Here is a 26,217-nt window from a genome sequence, read left to right on the forward strand (position 1 = left end):
TTTTTCTTTTAAATATGCACGCTATAAAAAATATAATAAAGAAAATTTTTACATTCTGTTTTTAGATCATACGATGTATGACAGTTTAATTTGATTATAAAATTGCGACAGTCGATTCGAACCCAGCAATTTTTTGTTCGTATATTTAATAATTAAAACAGAAATAAAAGAGATTACAAGAATTACAAGAACAAAAAATGAAATAAGATTATTCGAAATATAACTTTGCACGAACGTTCTGCGTGAAATAAAAACTTTCTCCTCCGACAACGCGCGAATCCATAAAAAAGGGGACTGGCAAAATGGATCGAGCATTTCGAAGGCAAAAAGGGATTTTAAGCAAGATAATCGATCGGGTATGATCGATTGTATGACATGAGATATGTGAAGACAAAAAAAAAACATTGATCCTGTGTTCAAAGGAAACTATCGAAAATTTCGCCAATAATGAAAGATCACCAAGCAAATGATCGAACGGCCTCCTCTTGTCTTATTTTTTTTTCTTCCCTTTAATTTTCTTTTTTTTTCATTTATTTTCCTTTTTTTTTTTCTTTTCTTTTTAATTTTAAGTTTACCATCGAGCAACTAAGAGATTCAAAAAGTGAACGAGCGAATATTTTCTTTTTTTTTCTTTTTCTTGAACTCTTATCGTATTACGAGATAGTAATAAATAAAACGGAAGGGTGGAAGAAATATATCGGATTGAACGACAACAACGTGTCATGCTTCGGAATAACGTATAATAAAAAGAAAAAGAAGAAGAAGAGAACGAGAAAAATAACAATGAAAAAAGAAATAAAAAGAAGTAGAAAGAAGGCAAATATATAATAACAATCTCTCTTTTCTAAATGTGTATACACATGCAAGTGAGCACTTCTATTTGTGCTATGTAAATCAATGAATATAACTGTATGGTATATACATCATCTCAGTGAAGAGAGAGAAAGAGATAGATAAATAGATAAAGAGAAAAAGAGAGAGAGAGAGAGAGAGAGAGAGAGAGAGAGAGAGAGAGAGAGAGAGAGAGAGAGAGAGAGAGAGAGAGAGAGAGAGAGAGAGAGAGAGAGAAAGAGATAATAGATAGGAAGAGCGAAATAAACGTGAAGTTATTAATGTAAACATGCAACATTTCCGTTAAAGTGCCCAGTCCATTCGTAGCTCTGCCGTAACTCTTGCTATTAATTTTCTATAAACTATATATGTGTCTAGAGTAAGTACTTATGTGTACATTTATATATATATATATCTGTGTGTGTGTGTATATATATATATATATATATATATATATATATAAACGCCATTATTCGCATATAACGAGGAAGAGGCAAAGAACGTACACGAAAATAAACTGGAGTGAATCAGCCCGTTTTACGCGTCACGAATTTTTCGTATATATCAGTTACATGTATATATATGTATATATGTATATATGTACCTGATACATACATATGTATGTTTGTGTATATGAATGTACGAGTTTGTATATGTATGATGTATGTATGCTCGTTAACGCATATCTTATGATATCCCACGTTGGACGAAGAGAAGAGACCGACTTTGTGCGATCTGTCAGGGTAGATTATGTGATCTTGTGTATAAAAAAATCATTTCTACGATCGTACGTACGATCTATTCTTTATCAATATACTTATAATATTGGATTTAATAATAATATAGTAAGTATATAATGAGTGAAATATGTAAGTAGTGATCTTGCGTAAAGTGCAAAAAAAAAAGAAAAAAAAAAAAAAAATAAGAAGAGAGACATCATTTTTGTAGTAACATCTATTCGATGATAGAACAATATCTATTACGATCGTATTCGAGTAAACGATGTAAATCTAACATATAAATTCCAGGATACTAAAGTTTCGTTCTTTTAAAAAACTACAATTTTTTGTTCGTTTGTTGTCTTTTAAGATGATAATATTTTTCTCACGATAAATGTTCCGTTCGTCTAATTTCGTTATTTTTCTCGAATGAAATTCGGCCGAATTGGAAATTGTCACGTGAATGATCGAAGGAATTTTCGTTATTCCTGTGAACACAGGATTCGGGTATGTTCCAGCGACATTATGCATTATTATTATTATTATTATTATTACTATTATTATTATTATTATTATTATTATTATTATTATCATTATCATTATCATTATTGTCATTATTATTACCATTATTATTATTACTATTACTATTACTATTATTATTATTATGATTATTATGATTATTATTATTATCAATATTATTATTATCATTATCATTATTATTATTATTATTATTATTATTATTTTAATAATTATTAATTAGAACGTTTCTTACAAGTTAGACGTCGCTCGTCGTGGAACATCGAAGTAAGATAAGATCACAAAAAAGCCTTTGTGTGCAATGAATTAATTCATGGACGAGTAGGCACGCGTAATGTCATCCCAACATCCACCCCAACCCACCCACCCCCAGCTTCCTCATTTCTCAGTGAGAGTGAATTATTTATTAACTACAATTTTTATACGATATAGATTTCATAGGTGAGGCGACTTGATATATCATCGAAATATACTTATGGAAGATATATCTTTGAAAAAAAATATTATAATATCTAAGATCTTCCAACGTTACTTACCGACGCTCTCAGGTGCTGTCATAGCTTGCAATATTCTGAAGGATCGCGAAGGTATCGCACTGCCCATATATTTTTTTGGCTCGGGTACTTGTTGCTCGCTCGGTGGTAAATTCGATTGCACGTCCTCTGCAAATTCATTATATAATTATATTTTGTAATTAAACTTATATAATTATATAATTCGATGTATATTGGATGTATATAAAAAAAGTATAGGTATAGAAAAAAAAAAAAAGAATAGAAATATCGTACCAAAGGTTTTCGAGTTTCTATTCTGTTTCTTGTTTGCGGCATTCTGTACTCGTGGCACTGTGGGAAAAAACAAAACGAGAAATCATAAAAATTATTAAAGAAAATTTATGTCAACTAAAATTAGATAATTGATCTGCGATGAAATTTGTATTAGGATTTAGATCAGTTTTTTCGTTCAAGAAAAAATTATCATCGTAGGTTTTGAATATTTTTTTTTTCTTAAAGAATAATATTCTTAAAAGATTATTAAGTTTAACTTACTCGTAGCTGCCGCTGAGATCTCGCCAGAGTCGGTCATGTTTTGTAAAAATCGGAAAGCACGCGACGGTATAGCTGCGCCACGATATCTGGGATCTTCCTCTTGATGAAGGTAATTATCACCGTCGACTGTAAATCGTTATCGACTTATTCGTCAATTTCATCTGTCTAATTAAAAAGAAAATATCTTAAGATAAGTACCTTGCTCCTTGAATTTGTTCATCAAGATCCTATCGTCTTCGGTAAGTTGTAATTTACGTAGTTGTTCGGTATCAACGTCGTTTGAGGAATCTGTATCGGTGATCTTTTGAAGAACACGAAAAGATCGAGATTGGAGAGGTCCTGGTTCTTGAACCGGCGTTGGACCTCTTTGTTGGACGATTCTATCAAAAATTTGATTGAATTTCTTACATTTTTGTTTTACAAATTGTCTCTGAAAGATTCATCTATTTTAAATCTAAATTCGTAAGAAGTTCGAAGAAATAATTTCACATGTCAAAATGTATATATCAGGATTGAATGTTAGATTTACATTTTTGCAGGGTCACTTCTGACAGGATTCATTCTAACGTTAGATTGTTGAACATTGCTAACAGGTGTTACGTTCGTTCTCCTATCATCACCTTCGACCATGATAGGTACGACGTAAGATGGTGCCTGTGGAGTTTGCGGAGAAGACGGTACATAGATTTGTGGTTGCGAGATTTGATTTGGAGGACTCGTTTGACCCCATCGTTGTTGATGATGAACACTCGGTTGTGTCTTGAATTGATGATGTCCGGGTTCTTGTTTAACCGCGAATACCGATGGTCTATCTTCGATCTAAAAATGATTAGAACGTGGGAATAATAATAATCAAGATAAATAAAAACGATCTACGAAGATCATTTTCAAATGTTATAGGAAAATATTAGCAACTCAAAGACATACACGAATCGGTATAACTCGTTCTTGTTGCTGTACTTGCTGATTGATCATAGATTGACGTTCTTGTTGTTGTTGAACAGTAGGACTAGACACTTGACGATTCTGTTGATAGGATGGACTCTGTGGTTGAGGTTGCCATTGTTGTTGCTGTTGAGACGTTTGCTGTCTTTGCTGAGCTTGCTGCCATTGCGGTATCGTTTGCTGAGTTTGTTCTAAGTTTTTAGCGTAGGTTGGCTGCGTGGATGGACTATACTCGGGTGACGAGTTCGCCGTTTTATTGACGCTCGAACGTTTCGCCCACTCCGGCAATTCTTCCTGCTGCTTGTTCTTATTTTGTAGCCAAGGCGTCGGTGCCTTCGCCAATGTCACTTGGGGAGTACCGGGACTCTCGGGTGTATTCGGTTGAACATTAGTAATCTGGATAGGAGTCACTTTCGTCTCCTCTTTGGCACCAATTTTTGTTGTCTGTTCCACTTGTCTGTCTCCGGCTATCGAAGAAAAACATAAGTGTATTCATTTTTATTACTCTCTAGTCGAAATCTTCAAAAATTTCTCTTACATATTTCATTATTTGTAACGGAATATTTTCTAATTGAATATCTGTACAAAGTAGAACTTGTTATTTTCTCACGTATACATGTTTTATGTACATATATTTAAGTAAACAATATATTAATATATATATATATATATATATATAGTACACCTATCAGATATAATTATTAGATAATTATGAATATCATGGAAAAATTGATCGGATAATTTCTTTTATTTTTATTTTAATTATTTAGAAAATCTAATAATTATAATATATCGCAACTAATAATAATCAGGCTTTAATTCATGATGGAAAATTTTCTTCCAATCGTCAATAAATTATATTTAACTTGTTAGATTTGAACTCTTTACCATTCGAAGGCACTCTATTGAGAATCGGCACTTGTGGGTTTCTATTGACCGGAGGCTGAGGTGGAGCATTCACTGGGAAAACCGGAACGGCGACTTGCGGCTGAACAAAGAGACTCGCGCCAGTCGTTTGTTGCACTGGTTTCGATTCAAGGGCTGACTTCGGTGGCCCTTCTATGCCTTCGTCGTTCGCGTTCTTCGCTACTCTTCGAGCCATACGTGGACTTCGAATCTGTGAGAGATCTAGTTTACCGCCCATACCAGGCGTATAGGTGAAGGGTTTCTTGTCCTTCGTTAAAATTGCATTTTGAATGGCTATTGGTGGTTCGTAAACGCTGTCCGAATTAGCCGGTAATTGGGCCCTTTTGGTAGCCGGTGCCTGTAAGAATAAAAAGAAAAAAGAAAAAGATATCAATAAATTTATCCAAATTAATAATCAATTTAGATCGCGAAGATAAGTAACATATTGTCACCTTCAATATATTCCGACGCTTTAAACGAAATAAAAAGTTTCAACGAAAACTAAATAAACGATGATAAAAATTCGTTTGTGTTATCATACTCTCATACATCAATCATCGATAATACAATAAAGATATAGAACTAGTTAGTTTGGCTTTGAATTCTTACCATGTATCGGGTCATAATATTCTCAGCCGATTTATCAGCTACGTGTGTTCCCTCGAAATGGTTAATTAGTGGAATTATCAGCCGTAAAAACTCATTTGCGTTCACATGTGTATTCATGTATGTATGTATGTATATATATATATGTATGTCTACACTTAAATACGCACGATGCTACCAAAACACGTCGAGAAGCAACGCGATAAGGCTCGCGACTGAGAAAGGAAGTCGAACCGATGGAATATGCCTTACCTCGGCAGTACCGATCCTCATACTTGGCATTTGACCGGGCGTTGGTGGTGGTGGTGGGGGTGGTGGAGGCGCGGCACAAAATCCTGAAACGATTCGTAATTTGCAGGAACGTTAATGAGTTAATAGTATAGGATCGTTCATCCTAATGGAAATTAATGTTAGAGGTATGTATGTTGCTCATTAGTCGACGTGTCTCTCTACGTTATTACTTCTATTATAAAATGAATATAAAAATTTAACATCAAATCGGTGAGTAATTAATTAAAAAAAAAAAAGAAAAAAATATTAATAATACAACCAATTACTTAGAAATCGACGATTCTGATGACTGAGTTAATAAAAATTTATTATATAGGTATATTTTGAAAATTTTCATTACAAACGACAGGAAGGAAACATATATTTCTTTCTTTTTTTTTTTCAAATTTATCAACAATGGAAATTCTAAAAGAAATACATAATTTTCGATAATGTGTATAAAACTTTAGGAATAATATTGACTTTTTCGATTGATGGACGTGCATATATTGACTCGAATGAAAAAAATATTTTTGAAGATAGATTTTAAGAGAAATAAAACGAGATTGTCGGATGAAAATTCTTTATGTACGTACCTGATACCGCGGCTTCCGAGCTCCTGAAAAAAGAAAAGAAAAGAAAAGATAGGTCGTAAAGAAAGAATACGTAAAAATCGATATGTCAACGAGATAGAATCGAGCATTCGCTCGTGAAATTTAAGCAAAGCCTTGCAAAAATATACGTCCAAAAGTTTATTTCTCGTCTCTTCCTCCTCCTCCTCTTCCTCCTTCTCCACCTCCTTTTCTCCTCCTTCTCTTTCTCTGTCTTTCAGATCGTTCTAGACATTCCAACGTTATCTGCGGCATGCAGTCGCACGAAAGATGAATCACCTTTCACGTATTCATATTTCACTTTACGCGTATATTCGTTACGATCGGACGCATACGTGAAAGATTCGTCAATGAAATTTAATTGTTAGTTTCATCGATAATGAGCACGTTTTAATGTACTTAATAAGAATCATTATTGATAAGTCTAATATTTTCCTTTTTTCCTTTTGTCTATCGAGTTTCCTTTTGTTTAACGAGTCCATTCGTTTATGGTTAATAAAGTTTAGTCGTGATATTTTATCAGTCTCGTGAGTGTACATTAATCGTAACATTATAAATTGTTTTAAATGTAATTCTCTTAAAGAATTTTATTATTAAACATTTACGAATCGTTTCGACAGCAAACGAATTGTTCTGTATGTTGTTACAAAAAAAGAAAAAAATAAATAAATAAATAAATAAATAAAAGGAAGAAAAGAAAAATTATGGAAGATGTTACGTGGGTGTATATGATTCATACAATAAAAAATTGATTAGGCAATAAATGTATGCGTTGAAGGCCTGAATTACAAAGTCGAACGAATGGACGACGATCTCGAAACCGCAAAATCGTTTCTTCGAAAACAAATGTATACAAAGAAAAAGAAAGGCCGATGAATGTATAATTTTGGACGTTAACCGTGATAAAGAAAGAAGTTTTAGTTAACTTAGGACGAACAAAACGTAGAGAGTAATGATGTCAGGGTATCCTTCAATGTTGATAAAAATCTTTAGTAGAATCAGCACAAGTGGTAGTTCGTTTAAACGATTAAATCATTCCTCTAAATATGTTGCACTGTGCACTTGACTTTCATTGCGTTTAAAAAGAGACGCAAAACTCGAGTTATCTTTACGAGACTTCTACATAGATACATATATGCATAAATATATATATATATATATTTACATATGACTGATCAACATGTGAAGACAGTGAAGAGTAACGAGTCTTTTAAAAGAGTCGAATGATCCTTGTCATAAACGATTGAAAAGAAAATAACATAACATAAGAGAACATTCGAGAGAGAGAGAGAGTGAGCAAGAGTATAAGTTAGCTAACTGATGTGTGTTAGAAACTAAACGAATATTGCTAGAGCTAAAAATAACGAAAAATCACAGACTCGACGTCTCCATCGTTATTCGCGAACGAACATACGAACGAACGAACGAGTGGACGGATAGAAAGAACGAACGAAATGTATTTTAAAATCATCGATTGTTTATACATTTGTCGTTGGTTTTGATGTAAGCGACGTTCGTGTTAAAGAGATTAAAGAAAGCGATAGTAGACACTGAGATAGCTAGATATATATATTTCCATGTCGACAAAAATATACACTTTTAATCGTGAACCAGTTTGGACGCACCTGTTGACGCACACAAACTAACTTTCGTTTCTCGATGTTCTAATGTAATAATAATAGAGAGGAAACATCGAAAGATTTCGATCGAAACTTTTGTAATATTATTAGGAAGATAAAATATAAGATCAAGAGAGAAAAAAAATTAGAAAAAAAGAGAGAGAGAGAGAGAGAGAGAAAGAGAGAACACGTTTGTATTCAGACTTTAGCGAACTAACCCAGATATCTCAAGTTTGTCGTTTGACTCAAGAACGACGATATACGTTCTATAAGAGCAAACGAATTCCATTTATGGAAGTTTCACGTTAAGGCGAGTCGCAAGGTCGACCTCTCGAGAACGCTCGTCATTTTCAAGTATCCTCTCTTTCTTTTTTTTTTCTTTTTTTCTCTTTCTCTCTCGCACTTCTCCAATTTATCTGAAAGTAATCTTCATTTGGCCGATGGAAGAAGCTCATATCGCTACGTACCTAACTCGCTTTTACCGAGTTCAAGATACTCTTATGTAAATTTAGCCGCTGATTTAACCGACACCCCGCCATGCTTTCGTTCGTTCGTTCGTTCGTTCGTGCGAGCGAACTAGCTTACGGTGGGATTACGTTCTATTCGCAGATAAAACGAGCGAATTGATTTATCTCATTCGTGAATATATATGTATGTAGGCATATATATATGTATGTATGTATGTATGTATGTATGTATGTATGTATGTATGTATCTATTAGAAAATCGTGAAAAAAGGAAAAATAGATTTTTATCGTAGATAAATGTTTAATTGATCGTAAAAAATAAGTTTACGTTTGCCGAGCGCTCGACGGTGTTAAATGAAATTAGGAAACATGAAGGAATCGTATATATATAAAGTAAAAGAAGAAATAGAAAAAGAGATTAATGAAAATAAGAAAATTAGAGAAAGTCGGCCGGAGAAAGAAATTTCTTATTAATATTCGAGAATCTTGATTGATTGATCTTTGAAAGAAGATAACTCGAGTGGAAAGTTATTCTAGAATAGTTCTCGTAATTAGTCATTATTAACGTATCGATAATAGAGGTGATTGACCTCGGTAAACTATCAAAGTTAAATTACGATACTTTATCGTTACTACTTTCGATTCGTCGATGATTTTCGAGAAGAAAGAAAAGAAAAGAAAAGAAAAAAAAGATACGGATAAAGTTTCGCAAGATTTTTCGTGGCTCGTATATTTCTCGTAAGAAAAGCGAAACTTTTAATAATAGAATATTCGGGAAGAATCTCCGAAACAGCGACGCTTTTATTTTGGCACGGCCATTGTGACACGTGGCGGGGCTCGTTTTATACGCTCGTCTATTCCGCAGGTGCTTCAAATAGTCGCGGAGTCGATTTCCGTGGAATATTTGGCGAGAACTACGAGACCACTTTACTCATCGTCGTTGATTACTCGCGTTCGTTGTAACGTTTGAGGAAGTAAACACGTATCTCGGTGTACTTACATAATTAAAATTAATAATTAACATTAGATATTTATAATCGCGATATTAAAAGCGATTATAACATATTTCGTTTGATCGATGAAAATTTGGAACGTTTTGATAAATGCATAACCAAAAAAAAAAAAAAAAAAGAACTATGAGAAGTATAACAAGTTTTTTACGATTTAAAAAACGCGTCATCTTAGAATGAGATAATAATTAGAAATAAGTGAAGAAACGAAAGATCGTAGATTCATTATTTAAGATATGGAATGAATTAAGAAGAAGGAATAGAGATGTGAATGAGAGAGTTAAATGGGAAAAGAGTTAAGAGTTAGAGAATCGAGTACGATCGCGATCGGCAAGTAAATGGGAAATTTTCTGAGAAAAGCTCGGTCATGGCGAATCGAATGTGCGATGCCGCGAAGCTCGGAACCCAGCCAACACAGGCTATAGCATAGAAATGTATTTAGGTAGATACGCCAAGCACGGTTTAATTTTAGAGCGGGTTGACCTGCGCGGCGAAGCGCCGTATAAAATGCTTCCGATTATTTTATTTTTAGGATTTCGTATGCCGTGGTTTTTCCGTACTGTGAAAAATGGAACCACGAGACGAATAAATCGGATAACCGATTAATTGGACGAATAGACGAGAAAAAACTAATCGGAGATGGATAAATTAATAGAGATATATAGTTGAAATTATTCTCGTACGAATCCTCAGATTCTTCTTCTGTAGTTTTTGGAAAGTGTATAATATATCAAAGGAAGTGGTTACGATTTCTACGAGAACGAATAATTATCTTTTTGTTTGATCATAACATTTTTTCAATGAACGTGTGACCATCGAGGAAAAATATATAGACGAAACTATAGATATATAGATATATGGATCTTAGTGACGTCGTTGTCATCTATTTTCAATCTCACGTGGTATTCAGCGATTAGTTCGTGTAAGATAATGCGTAAGGAATAAGCTAGAAAATACAAGAGAGAGAGAAAGAGTGAGTCATTGCTAACATAAGAGAAATCGACGGAGAGTGGTCTATCCCAAATGGTGGTTCAGAAAAGAGAAAGAGAGAAAAAGAGAGAGAGAGAGATAGATAGATAGAGATAGAAAGATCGAATTCGAAAAAAAGAAAGGGGAAAGAAAGAAAAAAGAAAAAAGATCGAGAGACTTAGAAGAGAAGGATGGTCCAACGTTAGCGATGAGCCATCGTGAGCGGGTACACGTATACGTACGTTAAAAATAAATTGCCTGCCGAGTTGGTGATGGCACGTGGCAATGAACAATTTTCCTATACCTTTCGATCGGAAGGGGTCATTCACATCGTCTAGAAAATTTTCTTTCACCTTCGACTTGGTCTTTCGAAAAGGAAATATTAAAAAAAAATCGAAAGAAAATATTAAAAGAAAAAAAATTAGCTAACGGAGAAAGATTAGAAGTGACGAAGAGAATTGAAAAGGAAAAGAACGTATGAATAATTCAAAAAAGTAACCAAAAAAAGAAGAAGAAAACAATAAAGAAGAGAGAAGTGAAAGAAAAGAAAGAAAAAGAAAAAATAAAAAAGAAAAAGAAACAAGAAGTTATTCTCTCGACGATTTTGGAGGGAAGAAAATTCGGTTTTACGTCTTTTACGTGGGCGCAGGAGTCGAAAGAAAAAGTACGTACGAGAAAGACAGAGAGAGAGAGAGAGAGAGAGAGAGAAAGAAGAGGGGGCAGGCTATATAACGTGGGCGCCCGTTATATATGTACCTCTACTCCTACTTCTTCGTAAGACTTCGTTGAGTTAACTCGCCGATGTAAATTCGAACAATGCACAGCATTCATGTTGAATACTGGACCGTTTCTCTCGTTGTGAACGACTCGTTCGATATAGTTCTTATTTTTTTCTTTTCTTTTTTTTTTTTTCTTTTTCTTTTTTTTTCGTTAGAGCATATAGACACTAAAGTTCCCTAATTTTATATATATTTTTTTACTTCTTTTTATTTTCCTTTACAATCAGGAAGAAGAGAAATAAAGATGATAGAGAGGAAATAAAGTCTTTTCTTTTACTTCGTAGAAAAAGATTTCGGTCCGAACGATAAAGAAGACTAGATTTTCGATCTTGAAACGATTAACGTACGATCGAAGTTCGTCTTTGAATACGAAATGTAGGTCGAAATGTTTTCTTGGAACCGCTACAAGGTCTATGGCTTTGATCGAGTGATCACGAACGAAACGTGTCCCTACTTCTTTTTCTCTTCTTCTTCTTCCTCTTCTTTTTCTTTTTTTTTCTTCTTCTTCTTTTTCTGCTTCTTCTTCCTTCGGGGCTGATTTTTTTCGCGAGACTTTAGGACGCGAGATGAATATTCGAAAGGGGGAACATAATCTTCTCTCTCTCTCTTTTTTTTTCTTTTTTTTTGTCTGTCTGTCTGTCTCTGTCTCTCTCTCTCTCTCTTTTTGCCTGTCTCTGTCCGTCTCTTTCTATCTTTTTTTTTTTTCTTTTCATCCTGACCTTTCCCAATCCTTTCACGAATTCGAAGCTTCCTTGGTATTTCCGTATGGATCGGATTTAAGAGGAGCTAAAAGGGAAGACGCTACTTATCTCGCAGTTTCCTCTTCGTCTCTTTCGTTAATAAGAGAGACAAAAGTATGGATCTTCTTCTCTTCGAGTAAGGAGGAAGAGGAGGAAACGATAATGTATCTGATTTCATATTTGATCTCTTACAGTTAAGCTTGGAGAAATAAAAGATTAGATAGTATTAAAATATAGCGAAAAGAAAAAAAAAAAAAAACAAAATAAATAAAATATACGTATATACAAGATATTTCATGTAACTCGATCGTTCTCAAATATATTTATAATTGTCAATTGTACAGAATGTGGTCAGTGCTAATTTAAAAACATAAATCATTTTTTTTTCAAGGTCAGCTTTTTTATCCTTTTTTTCATATATCATTGAAAAAAAGTTGCAAATTGAATATATATAAATATGTAGATGCATATCTGTAAAGTAGTATCAAATACGTAGTACATAATAGATAATAAAATTGTATTGCTTACCCCGCAAAAGTGGACGAGCTCATCTCGACGATCGAGAGAAAAGATAGTCTTCTCTCTCTCTCTCTCTCTCTCTCTCTCTCTCTCTCCCCTCTCCCTTTCTTTTCTCTTCAAATTAGAAAGGATCCTCGAGGAAAACTCGCGTGTCGTACTCGCGTCGCGTTATCTTCTTCGGCTCGTGCCGCTTCTTCCCACGCCGATGAGAACCGGTTCTCCTTCTTCTGCTACTTTTCTTGGTTACTCCTGGCAACGTTTTAGACGATTCGATGATGAGAAACAGAAGGGTTGAAGCCACTCGTTCGATTGAAATTGATGAGAATTCGATTGGATGGTCCAAGATGATGAAGGGAGAAACGAAGGTAAAGAGAAGAAATTGACGATGACGGTGATGATGATGATGATGATGACGATGATGATGATAATGATGGTGATGGTGATGGTGATGATGATGGTGATGGGGATGATGAAGACGACAACGACGACACCGATGACGATGTTGATAACGACGACGATGAAAAGGAATAATCAGCAATAGCTAGCAGCCAGCTCAGGCAGCCAGCAGCAGCAAACAGCAACAGCAACACAGCCGATGCCGACACTAGCGCGCGTCCGCCGCTACTGCCGAATCGACGAGGATCATCGAGAATCGTTTCTTCTCTTCGTCGTCCATGCGTCTTCGCAGCCATTTCAGCAAGAGCAACAGCAGCGACACGATCGGTCAACTCGAGGCCGAATAAGAATGCAAGATTCTCAGTGATTAGATCTCCTCTACTTTTCAATCTTCTTTAATCTTTCGAGTACCGATCGAGTTTTTATCGATATAGATATGTATATAAGCTGATAATTATAAAAGTGATCTAATCGAACGAGATATATATATATATATATTTTTATTTTATTTTTTTTATTTTGCTTCGACTATGAGATGCGTCGTCATTTGCAAAATATTTGTCTTTTCTTTCTTTCTTCCGTTCTTTCTTTTCTTCTCTTTTTTTTTTTTTCAACGAGATAAGAATCGAGCATACCTTTTTGAATTTTAAATAATTCTCTTACATATAATATCGAAGAAATTTTTACGAATTATCCAGATGACAAAATATGTTTCTTCAATATTTCAAATGAATATCATAGAACATTCGTAACCATCGACTCATACGTCTCGAGTAAATAACTTTAGTAGAGTTAGTATTCAAAGCTGTGATTTATAAGCTGTGGTTAAATTACGGTGAAGTGTCTTAATTGATACATTTGTTATGTCAATCACGATATACGTTTATTAAATATATACTTTCTTCGTTGAAAAATTTCTTCTTCCTTTCGTATAATGAAGTATACACTTTTTATTTCATTTTTTTTTCGGATAAAGTTTTCACAAGGATGAACCAAAGTCGATCGTGGAAGGATCTCGTTTTCTGGGAGAAGGAACGATCGAGTGAAGCTTGAACGATCCTATGTATGTTGGTAGGGAATACTACGCTATAATACAGTGGCATCACGCACGCGCGCAACCCTTACGATTCCAAAGCGGATAAAGTGGCTGTTGGTGTGGCGGGAGTGCCAGTCGCTATGCGTTTATACGTGAGTACGTTAAGTGCTTTTTCCCATTGATCATTTTGCTTTCTCTCTCTCTTTCTTTCTTTTCTCTCTCTCTCTCTCTCTCTCTCTCTCTTTTATTATCTTTCTCTGTCTCTTTTACTCACACACTCGATCATTCGTCTGCGTGATCGGAACAACCTTAAGCGCCCTCGATTCTATCGTATCGTTGTGATTTGACAAAGACAAAATCAGGAATAAAAAGAAAAATAAAAACGACCACTAGTAGTTCATTTCTTTTTTTTTTTTTTTTAATTCGCAACGCTTGTGCTTTTTTATGCGATGGACGAAGATCCTACGAAAAAATTTCCGCACGTAAGTTAAATAACATGATTCTTCGTTTTCTATATTTTTCTTTTTTTGTTTTGTCAATTTTCATTCCTGCAAGAAGAAATGACGGATTTGTCGAATGTAAAAAATGTAGAAAAACGATAATTTAATAAATTGTAAGAATTTGTTTTTAATTTCTATGGAATTATGCGAAGGTATAATTTTCTCACGTCAAACGTTTCTTCTCTCGTAAAGATCGACGAAACGATCGTAACTCAAAGCGATCTCTCGCAGAATGGACATAAGCTCTTTGATACCAGCTGGACTTCAGTCTAATTTGCCGGATATTCCATTGCCTGGTTACAACAAGTTTTCTGAAAATTTGCGAAAGTTTACGCCGCAGGCGATACAGTGTGCCATTTTTTGCGGTGGATCCAGATGCAAGTATGAAAATCCAAAAGCATGGCCACCGGTTCACATGGCGATACAAAACGTCTTTTCGCACTGGTGAGATTACTATTCGATTTTTGATTAAAACTTAGAAAAAAAAAGAATAAACGAAAGAAGTCATAAATCGAGTAAGAGCAAGGAAGGAGGAAGAAAAGAAAAATCGTCGTTCGTTATCGATCTATCTTTCCGTAATTTTGCATATCACCGAGGTTTTATGTTAATCTCGTTCAGTATCAGTACACGAATCGATAACTTTGGACGAAAAGAATTTATGAACTGCAAATTAGTAATTTATGGTGATTTACATGTACCGGAACATGTGTATCGACGTTTTTACTTGCACGACGTACTTCGTTCGTTCGTTCGTACGTTCGTTCGTTCACGAACAATGTAATTCGCGATAAAAATTTTTAATAATTTAAAAAATCTGAATAATACAAAAAATAATGAAAATGATATATACGGAAAATGATTTAAGAATTGGTATTATTTTTGTTTTTCTTTTCTTTTTTTTTTTTTTTTAATTTTTTAGGGTGACAGACGATGTTTTAGCCATGGCACGACCAAGTACCAGGCAAATAATAAAGGAAAACATGATTGGCCAGTTCCAAGAATGGAGCATAAAAACCATAATAAACTTACAAACACCGGGTGAACATGCAAGCTGCGGGGGACCTCTCGAAAAGAGTGGCTTCACCTACGATCCTAATATTTTTATGAAGAACGAGAGTACGTGCTTTTTATCTCGTCGTATTATCGAACGAGTTACTTTTGTATATGACTTCCGCTTCGTTTCTTCTTCGTTCGAGGAAAAATTTTATTTGGATTTATTGTTATCCATGAAGGGCCAACTTTCAACATTGAAATGATGATACTTTCTTTTATGCCTGAAATATTTTACGATATCCTACATTGTGTTTGATAGATCCTTGGATAAAGGAAATAATTTCAAAGGAAGGAAGTTCTCGATCATTAAACAGTAAGAATAGAATTTATAATACGTTTCTGAGTAATCGAGATAAATCGAGTTACACGCGATTAGTACTAATCGACTGGATTCACGAGTATATAGATATGATAATTACATTAACGTATTGTGTGCAATAAAATTAAATAATGCTTGTAGAACGATTAGATCCATAATTGATATTATCCTTCATTTATTTTCGAAATGATATAAATCTATATAAAATTGTATATACGTATAATATATTATACAAAGATGTATATATACATATATATATATATATATATATATATATTCCTTGGAGATCGAAATGTTTAGTCGTGTCGATAATACATACATATAGATATATACATGCATATATACATATATACCGTTAATACGGAAGGATGAATAATTCGTCGACGTCAAACTCGAACGAAAGTTGGCCATAACGTTTCGCCATAAAACAAGGGGTTGTTCGTGATAGCGACGAGAGGGGGTAAATTGTCCTTGTTAAGCAGGTAGAGCCTGGTAGGAAGGAAGAACCGACTGTATTCCGCGATCCTAACAACTAGATCGAACAAGTTCGGTGTTGTAACATGCAATGCAGCAAAACTATCTACCTATGTATATATACTACATATATATACACAGAGAAAAAGAAAGGAAACAGGAACAGAATTGTTGGAAACATCGTTTGGTTTAGAAACTCTTTTCCTGAGTAGTTTGTGATCCAATTATCCTCCGTTTCTTTTTTCTTTCTTTCTTTCTCTTTTCCTCAAATTTCACATACTTTCTTATTTACAGTTTATTATTACAATTTTGCTATGAAGGATTATGGCGAAGCGACGATGGGAAAACTTTTGGACATGGTCAAGGTCGTAGCCTTTGCCGTGCAAGAAGGAAGAGTGGCGATTCACTGTCATGCTGGTAAATCGATTTCTCTTTCTCTCTCTCTCTCTCTCTCTCTTTCTCTTTCATCTAATTTCCACCCTATGCGAAATAATATTGACTTAGAGTGTTATTCTTCGATAAAAATTATTTATGCAATTCCAACGTTCTTTTGATCATCGATAATATTTTCACGAACAAGTTAAATCGCTTATCGTAATTATATTATTATTATTATTATTATTATTATTATTATTTCTTTTTATAGTCATTATATAATTATGCAGAATGAGTGAGAATTTCACTAATTATATAATTTATGGTAAAATCTAACGTATGAAAGTTTTGAAGAATCGTAACAAGATAACGGCTATATAATTTATTTGAATTTTACAAGTCCTTTTCCTTTTTTCGATGAAATTCTTTAGATAGAAAATAATGGTAAAGTATCGCGTGTTCATAACTATTAGATAATACCTACACAGATTTATCGTTTGACAGAAAAATTCTAATAAATATCATCGCCTAATCTACCATTTAATTCCTTAAATAAGAAACGTGAGTAAACGTGGCTCATAAAAATTAATAAATTGGTCTATTATATAAATAATAGGAATGATTCGTAAATTTTAGAAGATAGATTAATCGTTGCGTTGAATCTATCGAATACATTCCAAATTGGTAAGAAGATTTGTTTAAACGATAGGAATCAATCGCGGTTTGTTTTTTTTTTCAAGAGAATTATATAGATATATAAATAAAAAATTTTACAAATATAAGAATTATATAAATAAATGTAATGGATACGTATCGTAGCATGGAAATCTCTATTCGTTGATAAATTTGTCAAGAAATATTTTTTATTTAGGTATATCTATGAGCTCGATAAAAATAATCTTGTATTATTTTTCCTATTTCATTTATCATGAAGTTTTTTTTTTTTTTTTTTTTTTACATCGTGCAGTAAAAATTACGGTCCTAATACGTATATTCCGTGTCCGCAATCGTCTGGTACTACCCGCTAGTACAAAGTAGTATTTAAAAGAAGGACATTGACTTTCGACCTTTCACTGTCAGTGGCATACCTACGGATATAGAATCTCACTATGGAAAAGGTAAAGCTTATCAGTCGCGAGTATTGAAACTTCTTTATACTTTTCCTATTAACATTTGAGATTACTTTAACATTTGTTAAGCGAAGACCCAAGATCGAACGTTTTACATATATTTCAACGAAACGTTTATTCAAATATTTGGTTAAATTTTACAAATAACATAGTTACCTGCATTGTTCATCTATATCATAACCATTACGTTAAAGAGGAATGTATATCAGTCATGATAATGGTTTCCTGTTTCCGGTCTTAATACGACTACACGAGCTAGTTATTTATGGCCTCAATTAAACGTGCTAGACAATGAGACAAATTGATACTATTTTTGGTTCTATTGCTGCACTTTAATTGGCGAATAAGCAAGTTCGTGTAAAAATGAAAATTAATTATTATTTTATTCCAATCGTCATTTCAATGTTTCCTATCATATTACAGATTGACGAATTTTTAAAAAGAATATTTTCTCTTTTTCTTTTTCCATACAGGTTTAGGTAGAACAGGTGTTCTGATCGCATGTTACCTGATTTATAGTTTACGTGTGAGAGCAAACGACGCCATAAGATTCGTTCGCATGAAACGACCATGTGCGATTCAGACACGAGGACAAATAATTTGCGTTCAGGAATTTGAACATTTCGTGTTACCACAGATGATAGTTTATCCATTAAACAGCACGATCGGCGATAGAAAAGCTTGTAGTCTTCAATCGTATCTGAAACGACAGCATAATATATTGCATGGTTACGAGCAACGTACTTTTAAACATATACCAAAGGTCTTCCATTTATATTATCATACCTAATTATAATTATAATTATAATCGATCATCAGATATACAGGATGATCCACATATACTGTTGTTTCCATTTGAGACATTAAATATGTCGTTTCGAAATTATTAAATGACATAGAAATTATTTCACATTTTAATAAACGTTCTTGAGGCTTATAAAAATTAGAAAATTATAATATTTAGCGTTAAGAAAAATTAAATCCAATTTTTTGGTTTAATATTGTTTGTCATATTTTATGTGGGTCAAGATAAATAAAATTTGATACACGAGCCACGTTATAAGAATTGGATTATATGTGATAATTTATATATTATATATGAATCAGCTGATCATATTATGAAAGATTCAATGATGAAATGTAAAAATTGTTTGTATTAGATGAAACTTTTATATCATTTATTCTCGTAGATCGTCTTCACCATCTGCGAACGTATTCTACAGCTTTGCGATTGTCAAGAAGATAATTCGCCTTGCGAGATCGAGTACAAAGTTTCGAGCACACCGTTCACTCGCAAATTTATTTCATACGTATTAGAAAAATTACGAGAGAACGGAGGAAATATAAGACATTCTTATTCCTGGACCGAATCACTTGCTGACTCATCTCTTGATTATTCGAGTATCTAATAAATCTAATTTAATATCTTCCATTTTGACTTTTACAAATAATCTAATTATTGCTCTATACGATTAATAAAATTATTACGAAAAAGATATGATAATTACTAACGATTATTGTATCAGAAACTGATCATTATAACGACTAATCTTTTTCTAGCTTCTACGAAAGCTAGAGCAAGTAGCAGCGAAGGATCTTCACGAGATACAGTAGATGATATAGGAAGATTGAGCGACGTGTTTTGCACGTCGCCTGACACTCCTTCTTGCGATTTAGCTTATTCAGGTATTTACTAAAAAGATGAAAATTTCTTTTCAAGATATTATCCTATATCCAATAAAGGATTAGAAAATTTATATATTCATACATAATTCTTTAGGTTTGGACGACAGTTGTGTAGACGATGTTTTAGCTGATGGAATTCACGGACAAGATCTCGTTGATAACGATTGTTACAAAGAGATACAATCTCAAATCGATCTAAAGGTAGCCGCAAGCAATGAAATATTTCGAAAGATTAATATCGAGGAGGTGGTTAAAGCATTAATAAAAGATTCTACGAGTTTGTCCGATAAAATGAACAAATTTTTGCAACAGTATCAGGTAAAATAAATGAGAAAATTTTTAATTTTAACAAATCGTTCGAACATTCATTTATATTTTCGATCGTCCTTAGATGGATTTGAACAATCGTTGTACAGCATGGCAACGTTTGGAACTTGAAACGGATCTCGATGTTCTCTTTGGTCTTCTTTTCGAATGGTTGGAGACACTGAAACATCCTGTTCTCGATATGGATAGTCTAAGTTATATCGTCGTTTGGAGTTCGAAACCAGAACGGTGTTTCGAAAAGATACCTAGTTTTAGCAGATATCTTTTGGAATATCTTTTAAGATTCGTTTCTCGTTTGAGACCGATGACTGGTGAAAGTCAGAGTCTCGTAACGAGAAGATTCGTCGCTTCTATGACGCAACAAACTGTTTGGATGAAAAATTCTTTTCGACCTTCGAGTAAATCGATTATTTATTTTTAGCATATCTTTAAATTTACTTGCATGTCATTTGTTTCGTTCTTTTTTCTTTTTTTTTTATTTATGTTTATACGTGTCGCGACATACATGATCAGAGTATCAGAGAACTTCGGTTCAAACTATCGTTAAGAATTTATTGATTACTTTTTTTTTTTTTATTTTCTTGTTATTTTTCCATTATTATTTATAATAATTTTAATAGTTCGATAATTTATGTTCGCTTGAATGGAACGTTTTTAAATTAATAGCAATAATGTGTCGCAGATAAGAATTTTCCGAAGCTACGACGCGGTACGGCTGGCAAGATAAATGAATTTTTTATACGAGCGATGAGCTTGATAGAAGAAATTAATACGCAAGAAATGAGCAGACCATCGTGGATGTCGAGATGGGAACTAGTATCGAGACAATTAAATAAAGTGGATGAAAGGAAAAAAGAAAAATGAAAAATATGAAGTATAATATAAAATATAGTATTTAATCTGAAAAGCATGAATAAGTATAAAAATAAATAATAATCAATGAGGATAATAAAGAAATTAAAATTTTTTCAGTGGGTTTCTCTAAGAAATTATTTAAGAATTTTACTCTATTTAATCTGTTTATCTATCGACATATGATTAGCAATGTAAAATGTAAGTACTTTAATTATTTATTAAAAAATTTTAGAAAAATCTTGAAATATATAGCCATTCGCTCAGTAATATTTGCATTATATGATTTAAATTTAGATGTTTATATACTGCAATTAATGTCGACCCAGATCTCACCACGTGGAGGTTGCTGAATGTGAAGATTAAAATCAAAGCAATGGAATGAATGTCGCTCCACGAGAATTCATATTACTCTCAAATAACTATTATTGTGCACGACAAGTCATACTTTTGCGGCAAATTACACCGGAACTCAAGATTGGATCCTGCGGCATTCATAAATACTCACGCGAGTATTCCGAAAATGGATAGTAACAATTTACTATCGGTCGATAAAATAAATTCCTAGCTTAGCACCAGCAGAAAAAAGTAAATTATTTGATTGTCGATTGATGGTAAAGTAAATTCTAGTTTTCTCAATCAATTAATTGACCAACGTATATACGTTTATGCTGATTATAAACCATATTTTTGGTAAAAACAATGTAATCAATACAATTTTTAATTGATGTGTTAACATTTTACTTACATTTATATCGTTATTCCATTTATCCATTTTCGAAAAGTTGGCATGTTTCATTCAATCCTTTTATTGCAGCACGCTTTCAATTCTGGATATGCTTTTCATTCTTCGAGGATATTCGTATATATATAGAGAAACTTAATATTGATTATTCTAAGCATTATTATAAATATGCGTAATTAAAAAAGAAAAAAAAAAATTTTAGCAAGTAGGATTATTTAAATATGTAAGAATGAAATAACTGCTTTATCGATAAATAGATGCACAGGTAAATTATTATCAGTTAATAATTTCTACCGCGAATTTGTTCTTGTCGCGATCAATGTAATTTCCTACATAACCAACATTTACCAACGTTTACGAATGATTGTATCGATAGAATTTTGCGCATATAATTAAAATTTTAAATGATAATAGTAATAATAAATATTTATCAAAATAGAAATAAAAATTCAATCGAATAGTTAAAAGCAGAGTGATTAGAAGAATCTATACGAAAAATAGTAAATTAGAAATATATGTATATATATGAAAATACTTAGGTACGCAAAGAGCTTTCATTGAATAATAACAATTAATATTATATCATCAACAAGCTCGTAACGAATTAGGAGTTTGGTAAAGTCCATCCGTGTTATAAATTCAACTTCTCATTGTTTATGAGTCATTCTTTCATCAATTTATTCTTTTAAGATGACTTTATGAGACAAAGACTTAATTCTATTTATTAGGACTTAGAAATTGCGGGTTTCGTATGTTCCCTATTTACAGTGTGATATAAGTTTTTCTGTAATCTACCCCCATATATATATATATATATATATATATATATATATATGCATATCCTGTAAATACATTATCTTTTTTATGTGTATAAACCTTCATACATATACATCTAACTAGATTATTAAGCATGTACAAACAATTTCAGTCTTATACAAAGAAACTATAGTTTAAAATTATAATCTTTCGGTACTTACAATACATTATTTAAATCGTATCTCTATCTTGCGTTGCCTTTTTGAAAAAAAAGGATTAAAAATATTTGAAAAAGTCGTGCGTGATTTCTTTTAGTAACACATTTAATTTCTTAGGTGAAGTCGGTACATTTTTACAAGGCAACTTAACATACTATATAGGTAGTAAATTGATCTTTCCTTTCAGAACGGCAAAATCCTAAAAATTACATTTCATTAAATCATAAATATTTCCTCCGTAAATCTTGTTCACAATCGATCGGATAATACGGTTTCTGAATTGTTGAGCTCGCTTTTTTTCGTCCACATTTTTTCTTTTTTCCATTTTTATCAAACATGCTGATCCTTATGGATATGTTACGTTTAATTCTAGATCGAGTGGTCGAAGACCAATAAGTAAATTCAATGTCAAATTCTCATTATTCTAAATCTAGTATTAAACGTGACATGCGCATATACGGACCAAATATAATACTGCCACTTCACGTAAAAATAGATGACCATAGAATGAAAAATGATTAATAACGTACCCGTAAGAGGTTTTACAAATTACACGCAATATAATCAATGCAATTCAATTTTTGTTTTTTACCGAACAATTGATTTACTTATAATGTTTGAACAATCACGATTGTTGATTCGAATAAATCAAAGATCTCGCGATAGTAAATCAGAACATACATATGCAGATTGGATTTTGTAAATAAATAGTTTATTATTTTCGCGAGTGTACAAATAAATATAAGGAGATAAAAAAAAAAAAAAAAAAAAAAAAAGAAACGAAAAATTATACAATCATTGAGAAATTAATAAAAGAGATTGGAATAATTTCAAAGAAACTTATTCGTGAAAAAAAGATTAATGTGTCATTTCTAATTTGTGACTACGATTTAGGCCAGTAGCCGCCCTACGGACATTATCAATTTCAAATATGGTCTTCGATCATTTCGTTTTGTATATAATCATACCTTTCTCCTTCAACATTATTCTACGATCTCACTACGTGTTCTCGTACTTGATATGAGGAGGAAAGTTCGTCGTTTATCGTTTCAACTATATCGACGAGTGTTACGATCGAAAAAATTTTCTCGTAAGAAAAAAAAAAAATGAAAAAAAAAAAATAGAAAAAAAGATAGAAAAAAAAAAAAAAGAAAAGAAAAGAGACGGTCGACTTCGTGAATAAATAATATACCCGTTGTCTGTTTATTATTTATTTAATATTCATCCTTATATTATCATTCAAAAATGAGAACACATCTTCAGCTTTGCACCGGAAAAAATAATTCAATAAGCTTTCGTATGAAAAAACTTCAAAAAAGACGTGTCTTTACGGGGCTTATCCGAAATATATAACAAATTTAACAGAAAACACGTTTTTAAATATGTATAATATATAATATCTGCGAGTAACATCGACGCGACGCTATGATACAAGAATCGGGGGAGGGAGGAAGGAAGGGAAGGGGAAGAGGTTATAAACAGAAACGAATGTTTGGGGGTGTGGGGAGGCGGGTGATCTCTGGAGACCACAAATATACCGATTTTTTAAAATTTAATCTTAATAATGCGAATCCCTATTAATCTCGTTTATCACGAGACATATACGTCTAATCGACGAATTAAAAAAATTATTGGGGCTTTTCTCGGCCCCCACCTGCCCTCACTCCTTCACCTCTTCTTTCTTTTTCTTTTCTTTTTTCTGTTTTTTTTTTTTTCGTTTTTTTTTTTGTTATCATCTTCTACTTCTTCCTCATCACCTTCTTCTTCTTCTTCTTCTTCTTCTGTTTTCTTCTTCTTTTTCTTCTCCTTTTTTTTCTTCTTCTTCTTTTTCTTCTCCTCCTCCTCCTCCTCCTCCTCCTCCACTTCCTTCTCCTTCTCTTTCTTTTCCTTCTTCTTTTTCTTCTTCTTCTTATTTTTCTTATTCTTATTCCTATTCTTATTCTTATTCTTATTCGCGAAATACGAGACTTCGAATCGGAATTAAATGCAGACGGGGATTCGAGCAACGTTCAGATTTATAATTATATGACGCTGTCGATTAAAATAATTCGTTCACAATATGTATTCGCAAATCCCTAATGCCTCGACAATGTTTTATCCTTACTTTTTTTTTCCCTTTTTTTTTTATCATTTAAACTATGTACAAGAGAGTCTTCTATATTATATATATCAAGTCCTTAAATCCATTATACACACTACATGTAGACTTAAATTATAAATTAATATTAAAATAATAATCATAATAATAATAATTATTATTATTAATAATGATAATAATAATAATAATAATAATAATAATAATAATAATAATAATAATAATAATAATAATAGTAATAGTAATAATAATAATAATGATGATGATGATGATGATGATAATGATGATAATAATAATAATAATAATAATAATAATAATAATAATAATAATAATAATAATAATAATTGTACAATAACTAATCGTGAAAGCGAGCCCAATGAAAGCGGCACCGGACTTTTAAAGCTCGTCGAAAAGAACCTGACCCTTTTATTGAAGCCCGAATTTAACGAAAGAAACATGCCCTTCCTCGTATCTTCCTTTTTTCCATTTTTTATTCGTTCGATACAAAAAAAGGAACAAGTGAAAAGAATGGAAAATATATAAAGAAAAAAGAAATCATTGATAATATGAAGATTCATGAGCGAGACAAAAAAAGAAGCTTAAGCGAATTAATTGTTAAATTCTATGAATAAAAAGAGAATAAATATGGCAAACTATAAATGCAAAGACAAGACTATATATTCTAGAAATATTCGTTCGAGCATTAACAAATATGTACCTACATACATACATACATATATATATATATATATATATACATATACATACATACATATGTATATATATAAATTGAATCGATCTTTGATACGAAGAAAAGCGAGATCTTTCAAGAAAAACAAAGCTTACTTTCGATTTAGGCTCCTAAAATCATTTTCAAAATCGATAATAACGATGATAACGACGTAGAAGGAGCCAAACGATTAGGTCCTTTGAAAAGGCCCAAAAAAAAAAAAGGGTCGGTTTTTTCATTCCTTTCTTATTCGATCCCTAAAACTCTCTCGACGCGGACGAGCGTCTCGGAAGATGATGTTTATTTCATAATTTTTTTTTTATTTTATTCTTTTAAATGGAGCACGATTTTCACGGATTTTTTTCTTGCAATTTCCTCTATGATAATAAAGGGAGGACTAGGAGTGGACGGGGGAGGATCGACATCTAATTTTCATTGATTAATTCCGATACGTATACGCCGTTATATATATAATATTATGTATATGCATCATACATAGTACTTTGAATTGTATATCGTTTTTTTTTTTTTTTACTTTTTTTGTTCCATTATTTATAGAGTTTTGTCGTAAACCACCGATACGCTCGAGCATTCGATCGATTCCGATTTCTACACCCAGCGATTACTAATCGTTACTTCTTTCTTCTAATCGAGCTCGGGTATGTGCGTGTGAGTGTGTGCGTGTATGTGTGTTTGTGTGTGTGTGTCTTCGCGCGCGCGTCTCTATCTCTCTCTTCATTCCTTTCTTTCCTCATGAAGTAGCTCGTTCTTTCTCTTTTTCTACGATTAAAAACTCTTCCATTATTTACGAGTATCTTGTTCTAAAATTCTAAACGAGACAACGACGAAGGACGAAAGTTCGAAGTTTAAATGTTAAAACTAAGCGCGCGTTTTGAAATTAATAAAGATCTTTTCTCGTCGATGGATTTTGAAAGATACCAAAAAAAA

At 32.6% G+C, this 26,217-nt stretch overlaps 2 protein-coding genes across 8 annotated transcripts in view; one reads left to right on the forward strand and one right to left on the reverse strand.

Annotated features, from left to right (window-relative positions):
- LOC122630617 (putative mediator of RNA polymerase II transcription subunit 26) overlaps positions 1–12,995 on the reverse strand; it is a 17,863-nt gene extending 4,868 nt beyond the window's left edge. Inside the window, exons 1-10 of one of the 2 annotated variants that reach the window (XM_043815293.1) lie at positions 12,587–12,995; positions 6,460–6,482; positions 5,846–5,928; positions 4,970–5,345; positions 4,064–4,548; positions 3,666–3,955; positions 3,335–3,516; positions 3,137–3,262; positions 2,876–2,932; positions 2,624–2,749 (exon numbers count right to left, since the gene is read on the reverse strand). In XM_043815293.1, coding sequence (XP_043671228.1) covers positions 2,624–2,749; positions 2,876–2,932; positions 3,137–3,262; positions 3,335–3,516; positions 3,666–3,955; positions 4,064–4,548; positions 4,970–5,345; positions 5,846–5,928; positions 6,460–6,482; positions 12,587–12,609 — 1,771 coding nt within the window. In that variant the 5' untranslated portion in view covers positions 12,610–12,995. Of the gene's footprint in view, positions 1–2,623; positions 2,750–2,875; positions 2,933–3,136; positions 3,263–3,334; positions 3,517–3,665; positions 3,956–4,063; positions 4,549–4,969; positions 5,346–5,596; positions 5,752–5,845; positions 5,929–6,459; positions 6,483–12,586 lie in introns of those variants that run through there. The other variant, XM_043815294.1, reaches the window with a different exon arrangement.
- A 200-nt stretch (positions 12,996–13,195) lies between these two features.
- Positions 13,196–21,410, forward strand: LOC122630622 (protein tyrosine phosphatase domain-containing protein 1-like). 6 transcript variants are annotated; one of them, XM_043815336.1, is made up of 14 exons: positions 13,196–13,336; positions 13,950–14,161; positions 14,702–14,953; positions 15,429–15,625; positions 15,822–15,875; positions 16,650–16,772; positions 18,334–18,623; positions 19,051–19,261; positions 19,421–19,546; positions 19,641–19,864; positions 19,938–20,271; positions 20,556–20,747; positions 20,846–20,926; positions 21,055–21,409. In XM_043815336.1, the coding sequence occupies exons 3-12, from the start codon at positions 14,742–14,744 to the stop codon at positions 20,735–20,737; spliced, it is 1,953 nt and encodes a 650-aa protein (XP_043671271.1). In that variant the 5' UTR covers positions 13,196–13,336; positions 13,950–14,161; positions 14,702–14,741; the 3' UTR covers positions 20,738–20,747; positions 20,846–20,926; positions 21,055–21,409. The 6 variants fall into 6 exon arrangements, with proteins under 6 accessions (XP_043671271.1, XP_043671269.1, XP_043671270.1 ...); XM_043815334.1 differs by lacking the exons at positions 13,196–13,336; positions 13,950–14,161 and adding an exon at positions 14,170–14,491 and having other exon boundaries at positions 20,828–20,926; positions 21,055–21,410; XM_043815335.1 differs by lacking the exons at positions 13,196–13,336; positions 13,950–14,161 and adding an exon at positions 14,170–14,491 and having other exon boundaries at positions 20,556–20,764.
- Positions 21,411–26,217: the final 4,807 nt, after the last annotated feature.

The sequence above is a fragment of the Vespula pensylvanica genome, chromosome 7, assembly GCF_014466175.1.
Source record: "Vespula pensylvanica isolate Volc-1 chromosome 7, ASM1446617v1, whole genome shotgun sequence".
In the NCBI taxonomy this organism is placed as follows: Eukaryota; Metazoa; Arthropoda; class Insecta; order Hymenoptera; family Vespidae; genus Vespula; species Vespula pensylvanica.